At 49.6% G+C, this 15,405-nt stretch overlaps 1 protein-coding gene across 1 annotated transcript in view; it reads left to right on the forward strand.

The window, feature by feature from the left end:
* Positions 1 to 12,875: 12,875 nt before the first annotated feature.
* LOC311239385 (lysophosphatidic acid receptor 6-like) overlaps positions 12,876 to 15,405 on the forward strand; it is a gene marked incomplete at both ends in the record, with an annotated part of 35,164 nt that continues 32,634 nt past the window's right edge. The window contains 2 exons of the mRNA XM_084327692.1: positions 12,876 to 13,022; positions 13,295 to 13,510. Coding sequence (XP_084183818.1) covers positions 12,876 to 13,022; positions 13,295 to 13,510 — 363 coding nt within the window. The remainder of the gene's footprint in view (positions 13,023 to 13,294; positions 13,511 to 15,405) is intronic.

Genomic DNA, 15,405 nt, shown 5'->3' on the forward strand with positions numbered 1-15,405 from the left:
TGTCTACGGGGTCTTGAGTCTGCGCTTCGCTGATCTACATTCCGGGTAGGACAAGGTTTGACCAGACCTTATAACACGTCTTCTGGTTTTACTTTTCTAAATGTTTTGTGAATAACGATGTTTTCCCAAAACGTGTGTTGCTGCAATGCATTTAGGATACGTCGCGAGTTATGTGTGAACTGTTTTTGTCACTGGCAGTTAGCTTCTCCGTGCAAATCGGGTTGTTGTTACAGATGTGAAAATGATCTGGTTGTTGTGTGAGAAACATCATGGTGTTTATATGTACCGTGTACTCACAACTAAGGTAACTAACCTATGAAGCTATGCTTAGTGACAAGTGAGTAAAATAATGTTCTTTTCTCAGCCTGTGATGACAATGAACAGTGTGTTCGCATATTAACAGGTTTTCCTGTTTTAACTGGCTGTATTAAGGGTAAAATAGGAGGATTGTGTTTACCCCCGGTTCCCTGGGGACTTTTTCATCCTCCTATCAGACATGTTGTGCACTAAATTGTGTCTTTTGTGTGGTAGGGATGCGATGTAACCCTTAGCTTGATTGCTGAGGTTGTGCTAAAACTGCTGGAGAAACTTTATTTTCCTAAAAGAAAAGATTGTTTGGTCGCTGTCGTGTGTGCTTAGCAAGGCCTGTGACCGATACTAATCGAGAATTATGTATTCTCTCATTATGAAAAACGGCGTTCCTCTGTAGAGTGTTTTTGCCATTTTTTGTAGGTGATGATGGGTTGTGTGTGTCATGTGACCTACAACTGGGTTGGACTGGCCACAGAAGCACATGTGTATGTTGGACCGGGGCTCTTAGAGAGCCCTCTCTATTCTGTGTTTTTTCCTTAGTAAAAATCAGATAGCAGGTTGGCTCATGCGCTGTGTGGAGCTGTCAAACGCTTCATAGAGCTGACTATGACTGTGTCATATTCTCTTTTTGTCATTACATCGTATCATGGGTGTGGGGTCGTAAAGGGGTGAACTGGTAACCTTTCCTCTCCCCCTTGTTTCTGTCGGTTAGGGGTACACCCCCTGTCCTTCAAGGTTCCTGTCACGTTGCGGTTCGGCACGTTACGGGGGGGGGAGGGAGTTTCCTGGTCCCACGGCCTGGTATATTGGGCGTGTGCACCGCAGAAATTCCCCCGCCATAGAGTACGTCACCGTGCGCATCTCTGTTGGTAGGACTTCCGTGTGCTGTTCAGGTCCATGTGATGGATCTGTTTCGGGGGGGTGGTCAGGGCTCCTCCTCACCAAGCGCCTTTTCGGGCCTTCTGTGAGTTCGGACTCCTCCTTTCCATGTGAGGGAGCCTCCATCAGAGTACAGAGTCTTCCTCCTCAGATTGTCAAAGTGAGTGGACCCTCTAGAAGGTGTCCTATTCTATTGTATGTGTATTCGATTCAATTCGATTATTGAGTGTGTATGGGTTCAGTGCCTCTTCCCCGGAGAGCCCTAAAACCAATTTTTTACATGGCTCAAGGTGCAATATATTCTTTTCAATCTGTACAGCTCGCGTGGGAAGTCTCTCTGGGGATCCCCGTCTCCTTCCTATGGGAGGGTGGTGGGATGTAAAAATGTGAATTTTTTTTACCCCCGGCTGTGTAGACTGGGATACATACTGTTGATGCTTCCTTCTTTTCTATTCAAAAAGTGTTGGAGTTAGGAAGTGTCACACCCCTCTTGTCGTTCCCCTGGGCGCCTTGGGGATTCAATGACAGGTGTAAATAGCCTGTTCATTGATGGGGGTGTGTCCCGATGCACGTATAGTGCTAGCTCACTGTAAACAGGTGACTGACTGGCGCGCCTTGGTTGCTTGTGGTTAAAACGGCGTTTTTATAAAGCAACTGAGATGGGGGTTTTTCCTCTTCCGACGACCAAATCCCACGACCTGGGTTGGTTTTCGACGGATTCTCGTTCATGTCTGGGGGATGATGACGGAATGGATCTGAACATATGTAGAGGGGTCTCACGCCCTTGGGGTGGGCCACCAGGCGCGGTTCGCCCGAACGTCTGGGTGGCGCCTTCTTTTCATGTTAAGATCGACACGCATATCTGCCCTTTCTCCTGGAGTAGGCATGTCGGCGTGGTTAGGGCACGGGACTGGTTCTGGTCACGCTGGTCCGGATCAGTTGAACCCGTTGTCCGCCGGGGATGCAGATCTGCTGTTCTGGTACCCTGAGGGACTTGGGCTTTTTTCAGGGGGAAAAATGCCAGGTCGGTCCGGGTGTCACAGGGTTAAGCGCTATGGAGACCCTGGTTGGGTACGTTTTTACTCAGCACTGTCGTAATGGCTTACGGCCATGCCATCCTGTACACGCTCGATCTCGTCGGATCTCGGCCGCTACACAGGTTGGTCCTGGTTAGTACTTGGTTGGGAGACCGCCTGGGAATACCAAGTACGGTGTGCTTAGGGGCTGGTTCTCCATTCTTTTTCGCTCCTCTCTCACGCATGGCGAAGAGGGGCCTGTGTGGGTGGTTTTTGACCTCCTCTGGTGACCCTGTGCTTGCCGTACCGCCAGGCCCGGTCCGAAGTAATGTTTCGTCGACCCGTAGGCCTGGGTTAACCCTTTTTTGAAAACTGAAACACTTGTACTGCGGTATAGCCGGTGTATACCCGCAGGTGTGTTTTGGAGTTTTTTCTTGAGGGGTTATAGGAACAACCACCGCATTGGGTAACACCGAGGTGGTTGATTCCCTGGTGTGTTGGAGCAGTGTCAACTCCCGGGTTCACCGTTTGAGGGTGCCCCTGCACGTTCATGACGTCTGCCAATCGTGTCAGCCTTCTCTGCCTCGACCCCTCTGGGTGGGGGTTTTTAAATGGAGGCTTGGTCATGCAACACCGCCAGCTTACGCTCCTTCCGCCGGGGCGGCTGTGTTCAGCTGTCCCCTCTGGCGCCTGTCTCGTCCGCAGTCTCCAGGCTAGGGTTAATAGCCTGTTGCCTGGTTTTTCCCCGGTGCGCTGCCTGCTTCCGTTGGTTAACCTTTTTTGTGTGCTTACGGCCATGCTGACTGCCTGTTGCAGGGTCAGTGTGCCAGGCGGTGTACTATTGGGGGGACGGGGCCCGCTCGGCTGAGGGGCCTTTGTCCGAATACGCTGGCGATGTGGGGGGCGGGGCACTACGTGCCCACCTGGTGGGGTCTTGATGCTGGCATCATGGACTTCTCCGGGCCCCCATTCCAGGGAGTCCAGTCCTTTTGGTGGGTCTGGGTCTTCCTTCGCGCTCCGCTGCTACGGCCTTGCCACGGGGTTGGGTTTGCCCTTGACCCCGTGATTCTGGGGGCAGTAACGAGGTTGTTCCTCCGTTCGTTCCCGGGTGGCATGCGGGTTGTGCGTGTGTGTAGTCGTGGGGTCAAGCCACGGTCTGCTCACCCTGTGCGTTGAGTTGCTTGAGTGCCTCTTCGCACGGTCGGGTCCGTCGCCCTCCCGTGAAGCCCCTAATAGGGGGGGTGCCCTCCATTAGGGTGGGTCGGGGGGGCTCGGCCCTCCCTGTTCTGATGGTTGTGGGGGGCTGTCAGCGGGGTGTATTTGTCGGCCGTTGGCTCTCGCTCTGCCTCCCTTGTGCAGAGAGCGATGCCGAGCGAGAGCGAATACGAAACAGAACGTTAGGTTATGACTATAACCAAGTTCTGTTAGTATAGCGACGCTCGGCATCCGACGCCGCTGCAGCCTTTGGCCTCGCCTTGTGGCGAAAGCTTGGGAAGGAGGTGAGTGGGTGGCCCCACCCCTGCTTATATGGGTAAGCTGATAGGGGTGTGGTCAGACGAATATTTGGGATTAAAGGTACATTTGTGGTCTTTATTCAGTGCGCGTGCACATATGCGAGATAGTGCAGAGAGCGATGCCGAGCGTCGCTATACTAACAGAACTTGGTTATAGTCATAACCTAACGTTAATAATTACAGTTCCATGAAATGATGTAGATGAAAACATTTGAATACCTTGTCTTATAGGGACTGCTACCTTATCATTGAGCTGTAATCAACACAACGCAAGGATTCTATGTCCCTGATGACATCGCTGGTGACCATATTCAAACTCATTTGCTCTCAATAACTTGTCAAACTAAATGAATGTGTGCAAAACCTTATAATTTCATTGAGCTGTAATTACTGTAACACAACACAAGGATTCAACGTCCCCGATGACATCACTGGTGGCCATATTCAAACTAATTTACCCTCATTACACTAAATGAATGTGTGCTAAACTGTTTAGAATGATTATGTGCAAAATAAATCAGCATTGTTTTATGGTGAAGTGCCCCTTTAATATTAGTTCATGTTAGTCGCACGCAGAGTCGCACGCAGAGTCTTGACACAAATGGGCCTCTGCACATTTCTAGCAAAGGTTGACTTTGTGATTTCTTCAAAAACCAAGTGCCCTATTTTTCACATTCATCACCTGACTAGATACAAGCTTTAGACACAGCATGACATTTATCAATACATTTTACAATCACTACAGCTGAAATGAAGAAACCCTGTCATGATTTGACACACACACACACTAGGGATGTGCATCTCCTCACTGAGGCCGATGCGATGTGCATCTCGATACGGTGCCAACGATACGATACATTAACGATACATTTGAAGCACCGGGCGATGCGATGCGATATGATTCACCCCCTGTTGAGATACGATACGATTCGATACGATTTGATTCAACATAATGCGATTCGGGGCAATACGATGCGATTCAACACGATGCAAAATAATAATAATAATAATAATAATAATAATAATAATAATAATAATAAATAATACAATTTTATGGTATGACAGAGGATTTGGTTGTATTCCTTATATGCAGCTTATATTATTATTAAAAATAAAATAATCTACTGTAAGACAATTTATATAAAAACTCTTGGGTGCCTAAGAAGACTTTTGCATAAACTGTCTTTTCTATCCACTTTAGCTAAAAACACACGAGATTTATTTATCATTATTATTATTTTGTTGTTCCTATTTGTGAATAATCATGCACTGAAATGTCAAATCACGTTCCATTTGTACCTGTACAATATGGTGAATAAAGTAATCTGAATCTGAGAGAGAGAGAGAGAGAGAGAGAGAGAGAGAGAGAGAGAGAGAGAGAGAGAGAGAGAGAGAGAGAGAGAGAGAGAGAGAGAGAGAGAGAGGGGGAGGGAGCCTCCCCGTCTGAGTGTAACGGTTGTCATCTGGTCAGAGATTGAAGAGACGGAACTGCTTTCGACTGTTTATTGCCTATAACAAGACATGAAATAAAAACAGCTGTAGTGTTTTCCTGGTCACTGTACATCTGGTAGACCTCAAGCAACTGGGTATAAGACTGCTCTTTTATAATGTCTCAATGACACAGTATTTATAAAAGTACATGTATTTTACATTCTCATAACAATTAAAATAACAAACCCACTACCCAACACACAGTATAATACCATTAAGTCTATTAACCAAATTGGTAAACTTGCACGACCTGCTGGACATAGCAGGAAGTGCATCAGTAGATCCCCAACATATAATGATGTCGAAAATAACATGTTTGCATTGCATATGAAGCCACATACCTATAACAAGACATGAAATAAAAACAGCTGTAGTGTTTTCCTGGTCACTGTACATCTGGTAGACCTGCATGTGTAACATAAAATGATACATTATACTTCCTTCTCAAGATTATTGTAACAAGAAAGTATTCGCGCCATGACACGTTTCCTCAGTTCTAACATTTGTAAAACGCAACACACATCTAGAACCAATACCAGCGGTCAAACCAACACAGCTATCATTACATTATGTAATACAGTGAGCATTATGCACTAGGTTACTACAGTTTAATGTTTAGACAAATTCTAACCAGAGAAATTAGTGAAATAGCAGAGCTACACTTCAATGGGGAACCTACCTCAAGCAACTGGGTATAAGACTGCTGGGTAGGTAGTGGTACGGTGTCCCCACAGAGACATGCAGCGCGATATACAATGACCTCAACACGTCACCAGGTGGCTCTGTTTCTCAATTTAGATAAAATTCACATGCAAACAAATATCATTTCTAACTCTGTTACACCCACCCCCACTGAATTTTGGCGACATTGAGCACCAACTACGTACTACCTACTAAAGGCACAGTACAACACAACCACACACACACTGGGTCTTCAAAATAACAAAACCAACTCCAAAAGTATCCCATAAGGATGAAGTGGTATGAGAACAACGCTCTCAATCCAGCTACTGGCGGTAGGGTGCCTTGTACACCCCACAAGACCCTCATACACTGTGTAGTATACGCCCATGAAAATAAATCATCCCAACATAAAAAAAAATTATGTAAGATAAATTACTCTGGACTGTCAAAACCTAGAACAAGGACCCTGTGTCGCGAACAACATCCTGCCTTGACATGGTCTGTATTAACCTGCTAACTGGTTTGATAAGGCGGCCAAATCTAGACCGAGCCTGATCAGTGTGTACGGGTGGACTCTGTATGTCACTGCACTGCACATTTCTCGCCCTATCAGTCCGTGTCACAGTGTCAAGTGAAGGATCCGCCTGCACTCTGTGTACAGAACTGCCAGCATCAACAGTGACGTTCACTGGTCCATAGTCACAGCTCACAGACCGAACCTCCATCTGGCCCTCAGGTCCCTCTGAGATGTCTCGAGACACAGAGGCTGCACTGCTTATGTCTGTAATGTCGGCCTGCGAAAGACTAGGAACGGACAATTGCGTAATCCAGTCTCGGGTCCTTCCTTCAGAGTCCACAGATGCTGGGCCAGTCAAGAGATCCCCACTCCCTTCCTCAGAGATGTTCTCTGTGTTCTCCCCCACACCGTCGACACTTGGAATGGACGATTGGGTCTCAGGCATGGATGAGGCAAGGTCGGACACTTCACTCATGTCATCCACAGGGATAAAATTGACAAGCATCAGCAGGTTCCTATGGACCACCTTCTCACGTCCAGCAACTGTGTCACAGATCTTGTACGTATGTGTCTCAGCATTCATGCCCACCACAGTGTAGATGGTTGATTCCCATCGATCAGCGACTTTCCTCTTCCCCCTTTCCCTCCTGTTCGCCAAGAGCACCCTGTCGCCGACCTCAATGTCAGACCCCTTCACTTTCCTGTTGTAGAGCCGAGCATGCCTGTTCTGCTCCTTCGTGGCATGTTCCTGGGCAATGGCCATGGCCTCCCTCAGATCTTTAGTGAGAGATTCTACATACTTGTCATAACTCGTCACACATGAGTCATTCAAGACGGTTCGGAAGAGGACATCTACAGGTAGACGGGGAATGCGGCCAAACATGAGATAAAAGGGGGCGTATCCCGTCGTCTCATGGACCGTACAGTTGTACATGAATGTCAACGTCTGCAAACGCCGTGGCCAGTCAGCCTTTGCTTCAGGTGTCAATGCACGGATCATCCCACCCAGGGTCCTGTTGAATCGTTCCACACTACCATTTCCCATTGGATGGTAGGGTGTTGTGTGCGACTTCCTGACACCTGAAACTCTGAGAAGCTCACTGATTAGCTGACTCTCAAAGTTTGCCCCTTGGTCGCTGTGGATCCGCTCTGGGAACCCGAAGACACAGAAATATCTGTCCCAGAGGACTCTCGCCACTTGCTTGGCTGACTGGTTTCTACAGGAAAACGCCTGAGCCATCCTCGTAAAGTGATCGGTCACCACCAAGACATCGACTGACTTGTTTCTGGAATCTTCAGCCGACCAAAAGTTGATACAGACAAGCTGCAGCGGTCTGGTTGATGTTATACTCTCTAAGGGAGCTCTCCCCTCAGGTTCGACTGTCTTGCTGACGATGCATCGCTGACAGTGGCGCACATGGTCTCTCACATCCCTGTCAAGGTTTAGCCAGAAGAACCTTTGTCTGGTTAAACTGAGACTCCTGAACTGGCCCTGATGTCCTGCATCATCATGAACACCCTTCAGAACCTCAACCTTGAGTGAATCAGGCACGACATACTGAGACCGCCTTGCCTTGGTGATCTGGTCTCTTGAAACTCTGTACAGCACACCATTGCTCACAGCGAGCTTCTCCCAGTGCTTCAAGTATCTCATGACTGTGACAGACTCTTTCACTCTTTCTCTCCTGGAAGGTCTCCGACATCTCTCCACGTAATACAGGACACAGGAAACGGTCCTGTCTTCTAACTGCCTATCACGGAGGTCCCTCTCTGTGTGGGCAGGCAAAGAGTCTTGTCCAGGCGGAACCAACTGAGGCAAATACTGCAGCACTGCCACAGCACGAGCCCTTGAACCAGCCTCCCATTCCACATGTGATTGTACAACAGCAGACACATCTTCCATCTCAATGGATTGAGTATGCATGTGAATGGGACTGCATGAGGCCTGAGCATCGACACTCATCGGGGGGTGTTCCCTGTGACCACTGGAAACCCGAAAGGCATCTTGAACAGAGCCACTCGACATATCCCTGACTTGGGACAGGAGACTCAGGTAGGGCTCTTCCAGCAACCTATGACCAACACTGTCCTTAACAAACGGCACACGGCTCAGGGCATCAGCCACAACGTTCAGCCGGCCTGGCACATACTTGATGTCAAAGTCGTAGCTTGCCAATTTAGCTACCCAGCGCTGTTCACAACAGTCCAGCTTCGGCTTTGTCATTATGTGAGTCAGCGGGTTGTTGTCAGTCCAAATTGTAAACTTGTGGCCCTTCAGCCAGTGACTAAACTTGTCACAGTCAAGGCCAGAAACTCCAAACGATGAGCTGGATAGTTCTTTTGAGACTGAGACTTGCTGGCGAACGCAATAGGCCTGGTTCTGGTTTCGCCTTCCTGGACTTGTGACAGGACAGCACCAATACCATCCAGGGATGCATCCGTCGACAGCATGAAGGGGCGGCTGAAGTCAGGGTGAGCCAGGACCACCGTGTTAACAAGGGATGTCTTCAGCTTCTCAAAAGCCTGTTCCTGGTCTGAGGTCCAGTCAGAGGCTCTCAACTTCTTGTTCGACAGTCTGTACTTCCCCTCCTTCCCTTTTCTTCTCTCGCCCTTTAACAGAGAGAAGAGGGGCTTGGCGACGGCGGAGTATCTGGGAATGAAGTGCTGGTAATAGTTGATCATCCCCAAAAACGATCTTATCCGCTTCTGTGATGGGTTCACCCCATTGGGCTCCATGAGGTCAGCACTCGTCATTTTTGCAATGCTCTCAACCTTGCTGCGGTCTGTTGACACGCCCTTCTCGTCTATTATGTGACCGAGAAATTTCACAGACCTTCTAAGGAAGAAGCATTTCTTTGGGGCCAACTTCAGGTTATGACCACGCAGTCTGTCGAACACCATTTTAAGGCGCCCCAAGGCAGTCTCCTCATCTGGAGCAAACACCAACAAGTCATCCAAGTAGCACAGTAAACTCAAGTAGTTCTGGTCCCCGAAGATACTGGTCATCATGCGCATAAAGCTCCCGGGGCTATTGCAGAGGCCCTGCGGAAGGCGGTTGTACTCATACAAGCCCATGGGCATGGTGAAGGCTGAGTACTTTCTGTCGTCCTCATGTAATGGCATGTTATAGAACCCGGAGGTCAAGTCCATTGTACTGAAGAAACAGTTGCCACCAAGCGCAGCCAGGCAATCCGCCTGGTGAGGGAGAGGATGAGCGTCCTTTAGGGTCCTCTTGTTCAGCCAACGGAAATCCGTACACACACGGAGATCGCCATTCTTTTTCCACACAAGTACCAGAGGAGACGCGTATTCACTGGTGGACTTTCGGATGATCTCCTTCTCCTCCATCTCACTCAGTACCCGGCGTAATATCTGATACTGGCCGGGGGGAACCCGCCTGAATGGGAGCCGGAATGGTCTGTGGTCAGAGAGGTGAATGCGGTGTACGAAGTCCTTCGCTTCTCCACAGTCAAGATGGTGGCGTGAGAAGATGTCCTCATACCGCACAATCAGGTCAGCCATCTTCTGTTTCCAGCTCTCTGATACATCACAAGACTGGACGTCGAGACTGCTCAACCCAACTGACTCAAGTTTGTCATCAGTGGAACGTACCTCGGCAGAGGCGGGCATCTCCACTTGAGTGCAACTGACCAGGGGGACCTTTGGAGGGTCAGCGACATCCATGTCCTCAAGCGCCATGCAGGAGAAGACGTCGGCCAGCTTTGCATTATGCCTCACCAACACGGGCCTGTCAGAAGTATTGATGAGCTTCAGTGGGACCCATCTGTCTCCCCACAATGGAGTAACAATCCTTGCTACCAAAACTCCCCTCGGGGCCGAACGAGCAGATGTGGGCTCTGTCATTACGGTGCTGCCCGGAGATACAACAGTGTCTTTAGGTAGTTTTCCCCATACGAGATATTCACGGCCAGGTTCAAGGCAAACAGCTGAATTGCACCTCACAGTGCCAACTTTGTCCGGCACGTCCTGACCTCTCCACGGACTCAGACCAGAGAGCATAGATAGGAACTGTTCAGATTCTTGATCTTTGGCAGTGCAGGGGCCGGATACAGCTTTCCAGTAGGAATCGCACAGCTTAGACTGACGAAGGACATGCTTAATAACATTAGTCCCCAGTATCAACTCATCATGCTGTCCCTGAACAACGAGCGTGGGGACCGACATCTTACAGCCATACACTTCCATCTCCACATCGAAGGCAGACTTTGGCGTGACACGACGTCCACCACATCCAACAAGGACCACGTTCACATTGATCTGGTTGTGCTCAGTTATCACTCCAGCCTCCCTCAGCTTCATCTCTGCTGCCTCGCTGATGCTACAAGCCATGGACCCGCTGTCCAGCATGCCACCCAGCGTTGTTGTACCACCCACACCCACAGGTGTATAAAAAAGACTGTCACTGCTGCTAATCCTGTGTATGTTCTGATACACAACAACTTCTGAGTCATCACTTGAATCCTTCACAGACGTATAAACCGTCTCAGCATCAGATATATAACTAGTTTGGGAGTTCACGACGGGACCTGTACTGCCTCCCTTCACATACAGGTCAGTTAGTTTCCCCCAAACTGAGGTTGGGAGGACTTATTGGCCTGACAGTCCCTCTTTGTATGAGCTGCCCCGTCGACAGTTGATGATGTCACACACTAGACTAGGTCACTAGGATGCGTCTATAGTACTTTCCGACCGTAGCATTATGTCAACATCACGGAGCCAGGCTGGATGGATTGCATGAAGCGATATAATTAAGAAATGAATAACCAATAAATGTGAAGTTATCTTTGAACCCCTGTTGTCAAGCGTCTTCAATATACCCCCCCCCTCCTCACTAATGTTACTGGTGTTGCAGAGTCACTTTAGTTAGGCACTAGTTTAGCGTTAGCCAGAGGCTACTAGCGTTAGCATGTTGAGCAATTCTATTCATGTCTCCTCGACTTCCACTGTTTGTTGATAACTGTGACGCGGCTCTCGCCTTATGTAGTAGCAAAGCAATAGTATCTGCTGTGTGTGTGTGCAGTCACAGTGCACTGCTGACAAGTGGATGAGAGGAAATTATATCAATGCATCGGTTTTTGACCGATGCAAAGACGCTACAACAAGATGCATCGCGAGTTCAGCCTGACATTTTGCCGACGCGGACTTATTCCACCGGTGCACTTGCATCGTGAACGTGTATGCCGGCGCACTGATGCAAATCGATGAATCGTCACATCACTAACACACACACACACGCACGCACACACACACACACACGCAACACAAGAAAACATCTCTCACCTCAGTGCTCACCTCAGCATATCTTTTTACCGTAGTTTTGCTGCACGATGGAGGTGCAGATAATGCGTTGGCTTGAAAAGTCGGGACATTTGACTGATCACAGGCCAGTTGAATTGCGCCTATAGGCAGGCATGCGTTGTTCATGGGACGGGGTAGCGCGGTGTGCAAGCTCACTCGCTATTTGCATATCAATAGCGCCGGTGTGTTAAATACGTTCTCAGACACATTCACACCTAACTTGTTGTGAAGACGTGTTACATTCCATTCGTAGAGGCAATTAGGCACTGTCTTTAGTCTGTGCCCAAGCGAGGGGACATTAAATGCGCATTCGCGGGAGCGCGCGCACGCGCCGGGAGCGCGCGTGCACGTGGTGCGTGTCACCCCAGATGATTTCAATAACGCACCACTGCCTATAGGTGAGGCAGCAGGACAAACAATTATTGATAAGCAAATTCAGTCAGGGGGCCGGATGAAAATGGAGGCGGACCGGATTTCAGTTTAACACATTGACAATAGTCACAATTCTGTCACTCTGTGAATACAAACATGGAAGACAGTTGTGGTGGAGGTAGTCAGTGGAGGGACAGTGAGGTGACAGTGTTCACCTCGTAATCATTTGGAGCGGTACTCCTGTACAAGCAAAACTTTAGGGGACGTACGCGCTCTGTGTTTGAAAGCATATTCACCTCCTCCTCGCCCCCGTTATATTTCCTACCGGCTCCGCGTCTCGCTTCGCCTATTGGACTACACTCGTGCCTATTGCACACGCCTGAAAAAAACAATCATGCACCTTACATCTACCCAGCCACGCCTATACCTCCGGTCGTATATATAACCCGGTGTAGTGGCTGTGATGTATGTGGCTGTTGGTGTGTTCGACCTCACCATTCCTATTCCTGCCCTCTAGGGGGAGGGCGAGCACTTCTTAAGGTGACAGCTCAGCCCGCTTCCGGGTTCGTTGTTATGGCAATAAAGATAGCTGCATCCATCGTATGTAGTCCCTGTCAACAGCGTATCCAGTGTGATTAATATGCTACCATTGTACGGGGTCACATATATAATAGTGGCCATGCTCACCCTTCCTCGTTTTTTCATGCGAAAAGGCCGCTCATAAGCACCTGCAGCACTGAGAGTAAGATTTAGTTTAGCTGTTAGTTAGAGATGGATATTCCACCACCCAAAAGTCCTTGTCGGGACTCCCCCAGCGTGGGCTCGAGCGGCCCTGTGTTCATGGTGAGCTCCCCTCGCGGGAGAGGGACCCCCGGCGCTGTGTCGGGTGGCGTCAAAGCCTTCGCTCAATCGGGAGGCGTGAGCAGCGAGCAGCTAATTACCTCAGAGGGCTTAGGACCGGCATACCGCGCTTAGACAAGCCGCTTGCCTCAGTCCTTTGCCCTGAAAATAATAGAGTGGCACCCCGACCGGAAGGCCGATGCCGAGAGGTGATTCGGCCCGGAAGGTGGCGGTGTGGGCTGAGGAAGCCTACACCGCCGTGGTACAGGACCTGGCAGCAGCGGCTAACATCGCTCAGCTAGCCGCTTTCAGTCGCCCAGGCGTCTGGGGCTATACTGCACCTGACACAGCTGCAGGCTACAGCCTCTGAGAAGGTGACGGCGCTTACAACCCTGATGCACAGACATCTGTGGCTAGAGCGGTCGTCCCTGGAGGAAGGGAGGACGATTCCTCTCCTCATGGGCCCCCTCTCCGAGGATGGACTGTTTGGTTCATGTGCCAAGGAGATGTCGGCGGCCTATGAGACCCAGGCTTCCCGCGCCGTCCCACGCCCCACAACCAGAGGGGTGAGCCCTGTCTCGTCAGCGGCTGCTGCGAGACCTCCGACCGGCGGCGCTAAGACCCCTGCCCCCAGGGCACCCTAGCGCGCAAAGCGCAAAGGAAGACGAGATATGCTGCGGAGGCCAGTGTATCACTCGGGTCCTCGAGGTCTGTACAAATGTTTTCTTCTCTGAAAAATTAGAAGAACAGAAGCCACTCGGCCGAACGGCATTTGTGTGGCAGACAAGCAGTCTTTTCACCTCCTAAAGCGGGCCCAAAATACTGACCGACCCGGGCAGGTGTATGTCTATGCAAACATGAGGTGCACAGGTCCTCTCAGGGATTAGGCCAGCGCCTTCATTCCGCTGTGTCTGCTCATCGTTCATCCTGTTTCGTGTCGGCTCCTGTGTACACAGTGTAGCCCGGAGACGATGGCGACTAGGACCCTCCCCGCTTTGATGGTCGTAAGGGACCTCAGGGGGTACATTTATCAGGGCTACGCGCCCTGCTTCGCCCATTAGTCCAATAGGCGAAGCGAGATGCGGAGCCAGTAGGAAATATAACGGAGTTTATCATATAACCCTAGTTATATGACTACTGGCAAAGCGTCTCGCTTTTACGGCCCTGAGGACCCCTGGCTGTTTTCACGTGAAATTCAGACTCGGAAGGGTGAGCATGGCCACTACACCGGGTTATATACGACCGGAGGTAGGCGTGGCTGGGTAGATGTAAGGTGCATGATTGTTTTTTTCAGGCATGTGCAATAGGCACGAGTGTAGTCCAATAGGCAAAGCGAGACACTTTGCCAGTAGTCATATAATTAGGGTTATAGGATAACCTCCGGTATAATCTGTTATATTATCGTATAGCTCTGCTCAGCGTCATATTGCAATACTCTTCATATCCAGTATTGAACTGAAATAAATTCTCACATGTACCTTTAATACCATCATCTGTCTGGCCACACCCCCATCCGCTGCCTACATAAGCGGGGGTGTGGCCATACCATCAGCTCCTTCTTCAATTTTCACCACGTTGAGTGCCTGCAAGTACCACACTTTAAGTTTGCTGAATTTTTTGAAGAAAGTAGAAGATCAAGGAGCTACGTTGGCATTATATCTTTGTTTTCTCTCTCACTATTTTCGAGAAAATACGGCGATAATGTCTTCGCCACTGGGGTGTCTGGAAGATGATGATAATTCTGACCTCCACCGGTATTTTCGTATTAGGGGCTCGCGTCGCTGGTCTAATCCCCACCTGCGGTCCTCCATGCTGCAGCTGGATACTGTAGGTATTGAACCTCCGGTTCTACAGCTGGACTGTGCAGGAGGGGCATCGGCTATTGTGAGAAGCTAGCTTCCTCTGGGTGAGTGATGATTTTGCTACGCGAGCGCCAGTTGTGTTGCTATGAGGGGATTAGCTGCACGATTTACGAAAGCCGGCCCCAGACTAGTATCCTTTGTTCTGCCTCTTAGGCGGCGGAGGGAGGGTCCTGGTTTGAAGCCCACGGTAGTCAATCTAGTGGGCCGTGACCGAGATCTGTGGTTAAAACCCGGGGTCTCTGGACGAGCGGATTTCTTCTCTGTCCCGTGAAGGCCCCATCTTTCAAATTGAAAGTTAAATCCTAAACACGAGGAAAAGTGGGTTTGGATCTTCGTTATCGGAAGATCCACGCTCAAGTCGGCTGCAGCCCGTGAGGGAATTGTGCCGACTCCGCTGTATGTCTGTTAAATCACCGTTCTGAAAACTGTGTTGACTTCTTTTTTCTCTTCTCTCTTAGGATGAGGAGGGAGTCAGACGGCGGTCTGTCTGAAGTGTGGCTTATTGTGTTCTTGTGTGCAGTTCAGGTGATAGCTGCTTAGCTTGCGTGCTAGCTGGGTGGCGTACCTGTTAGCCAGTTAGCTGTTAGCTCCGGCGCTAG

Source organism: Notolepis coatsorum (assembly GCF_963971535.1).
Source record: "Notolepis coatsorum genome assembly, chromosome: 13".
Lineage (NCBI taxonomy): Eukaryota > Metazoa > Chordata > Actinopteri > Aulopiformes > Paralepididae > Notolepis > Notolepis coatsorum.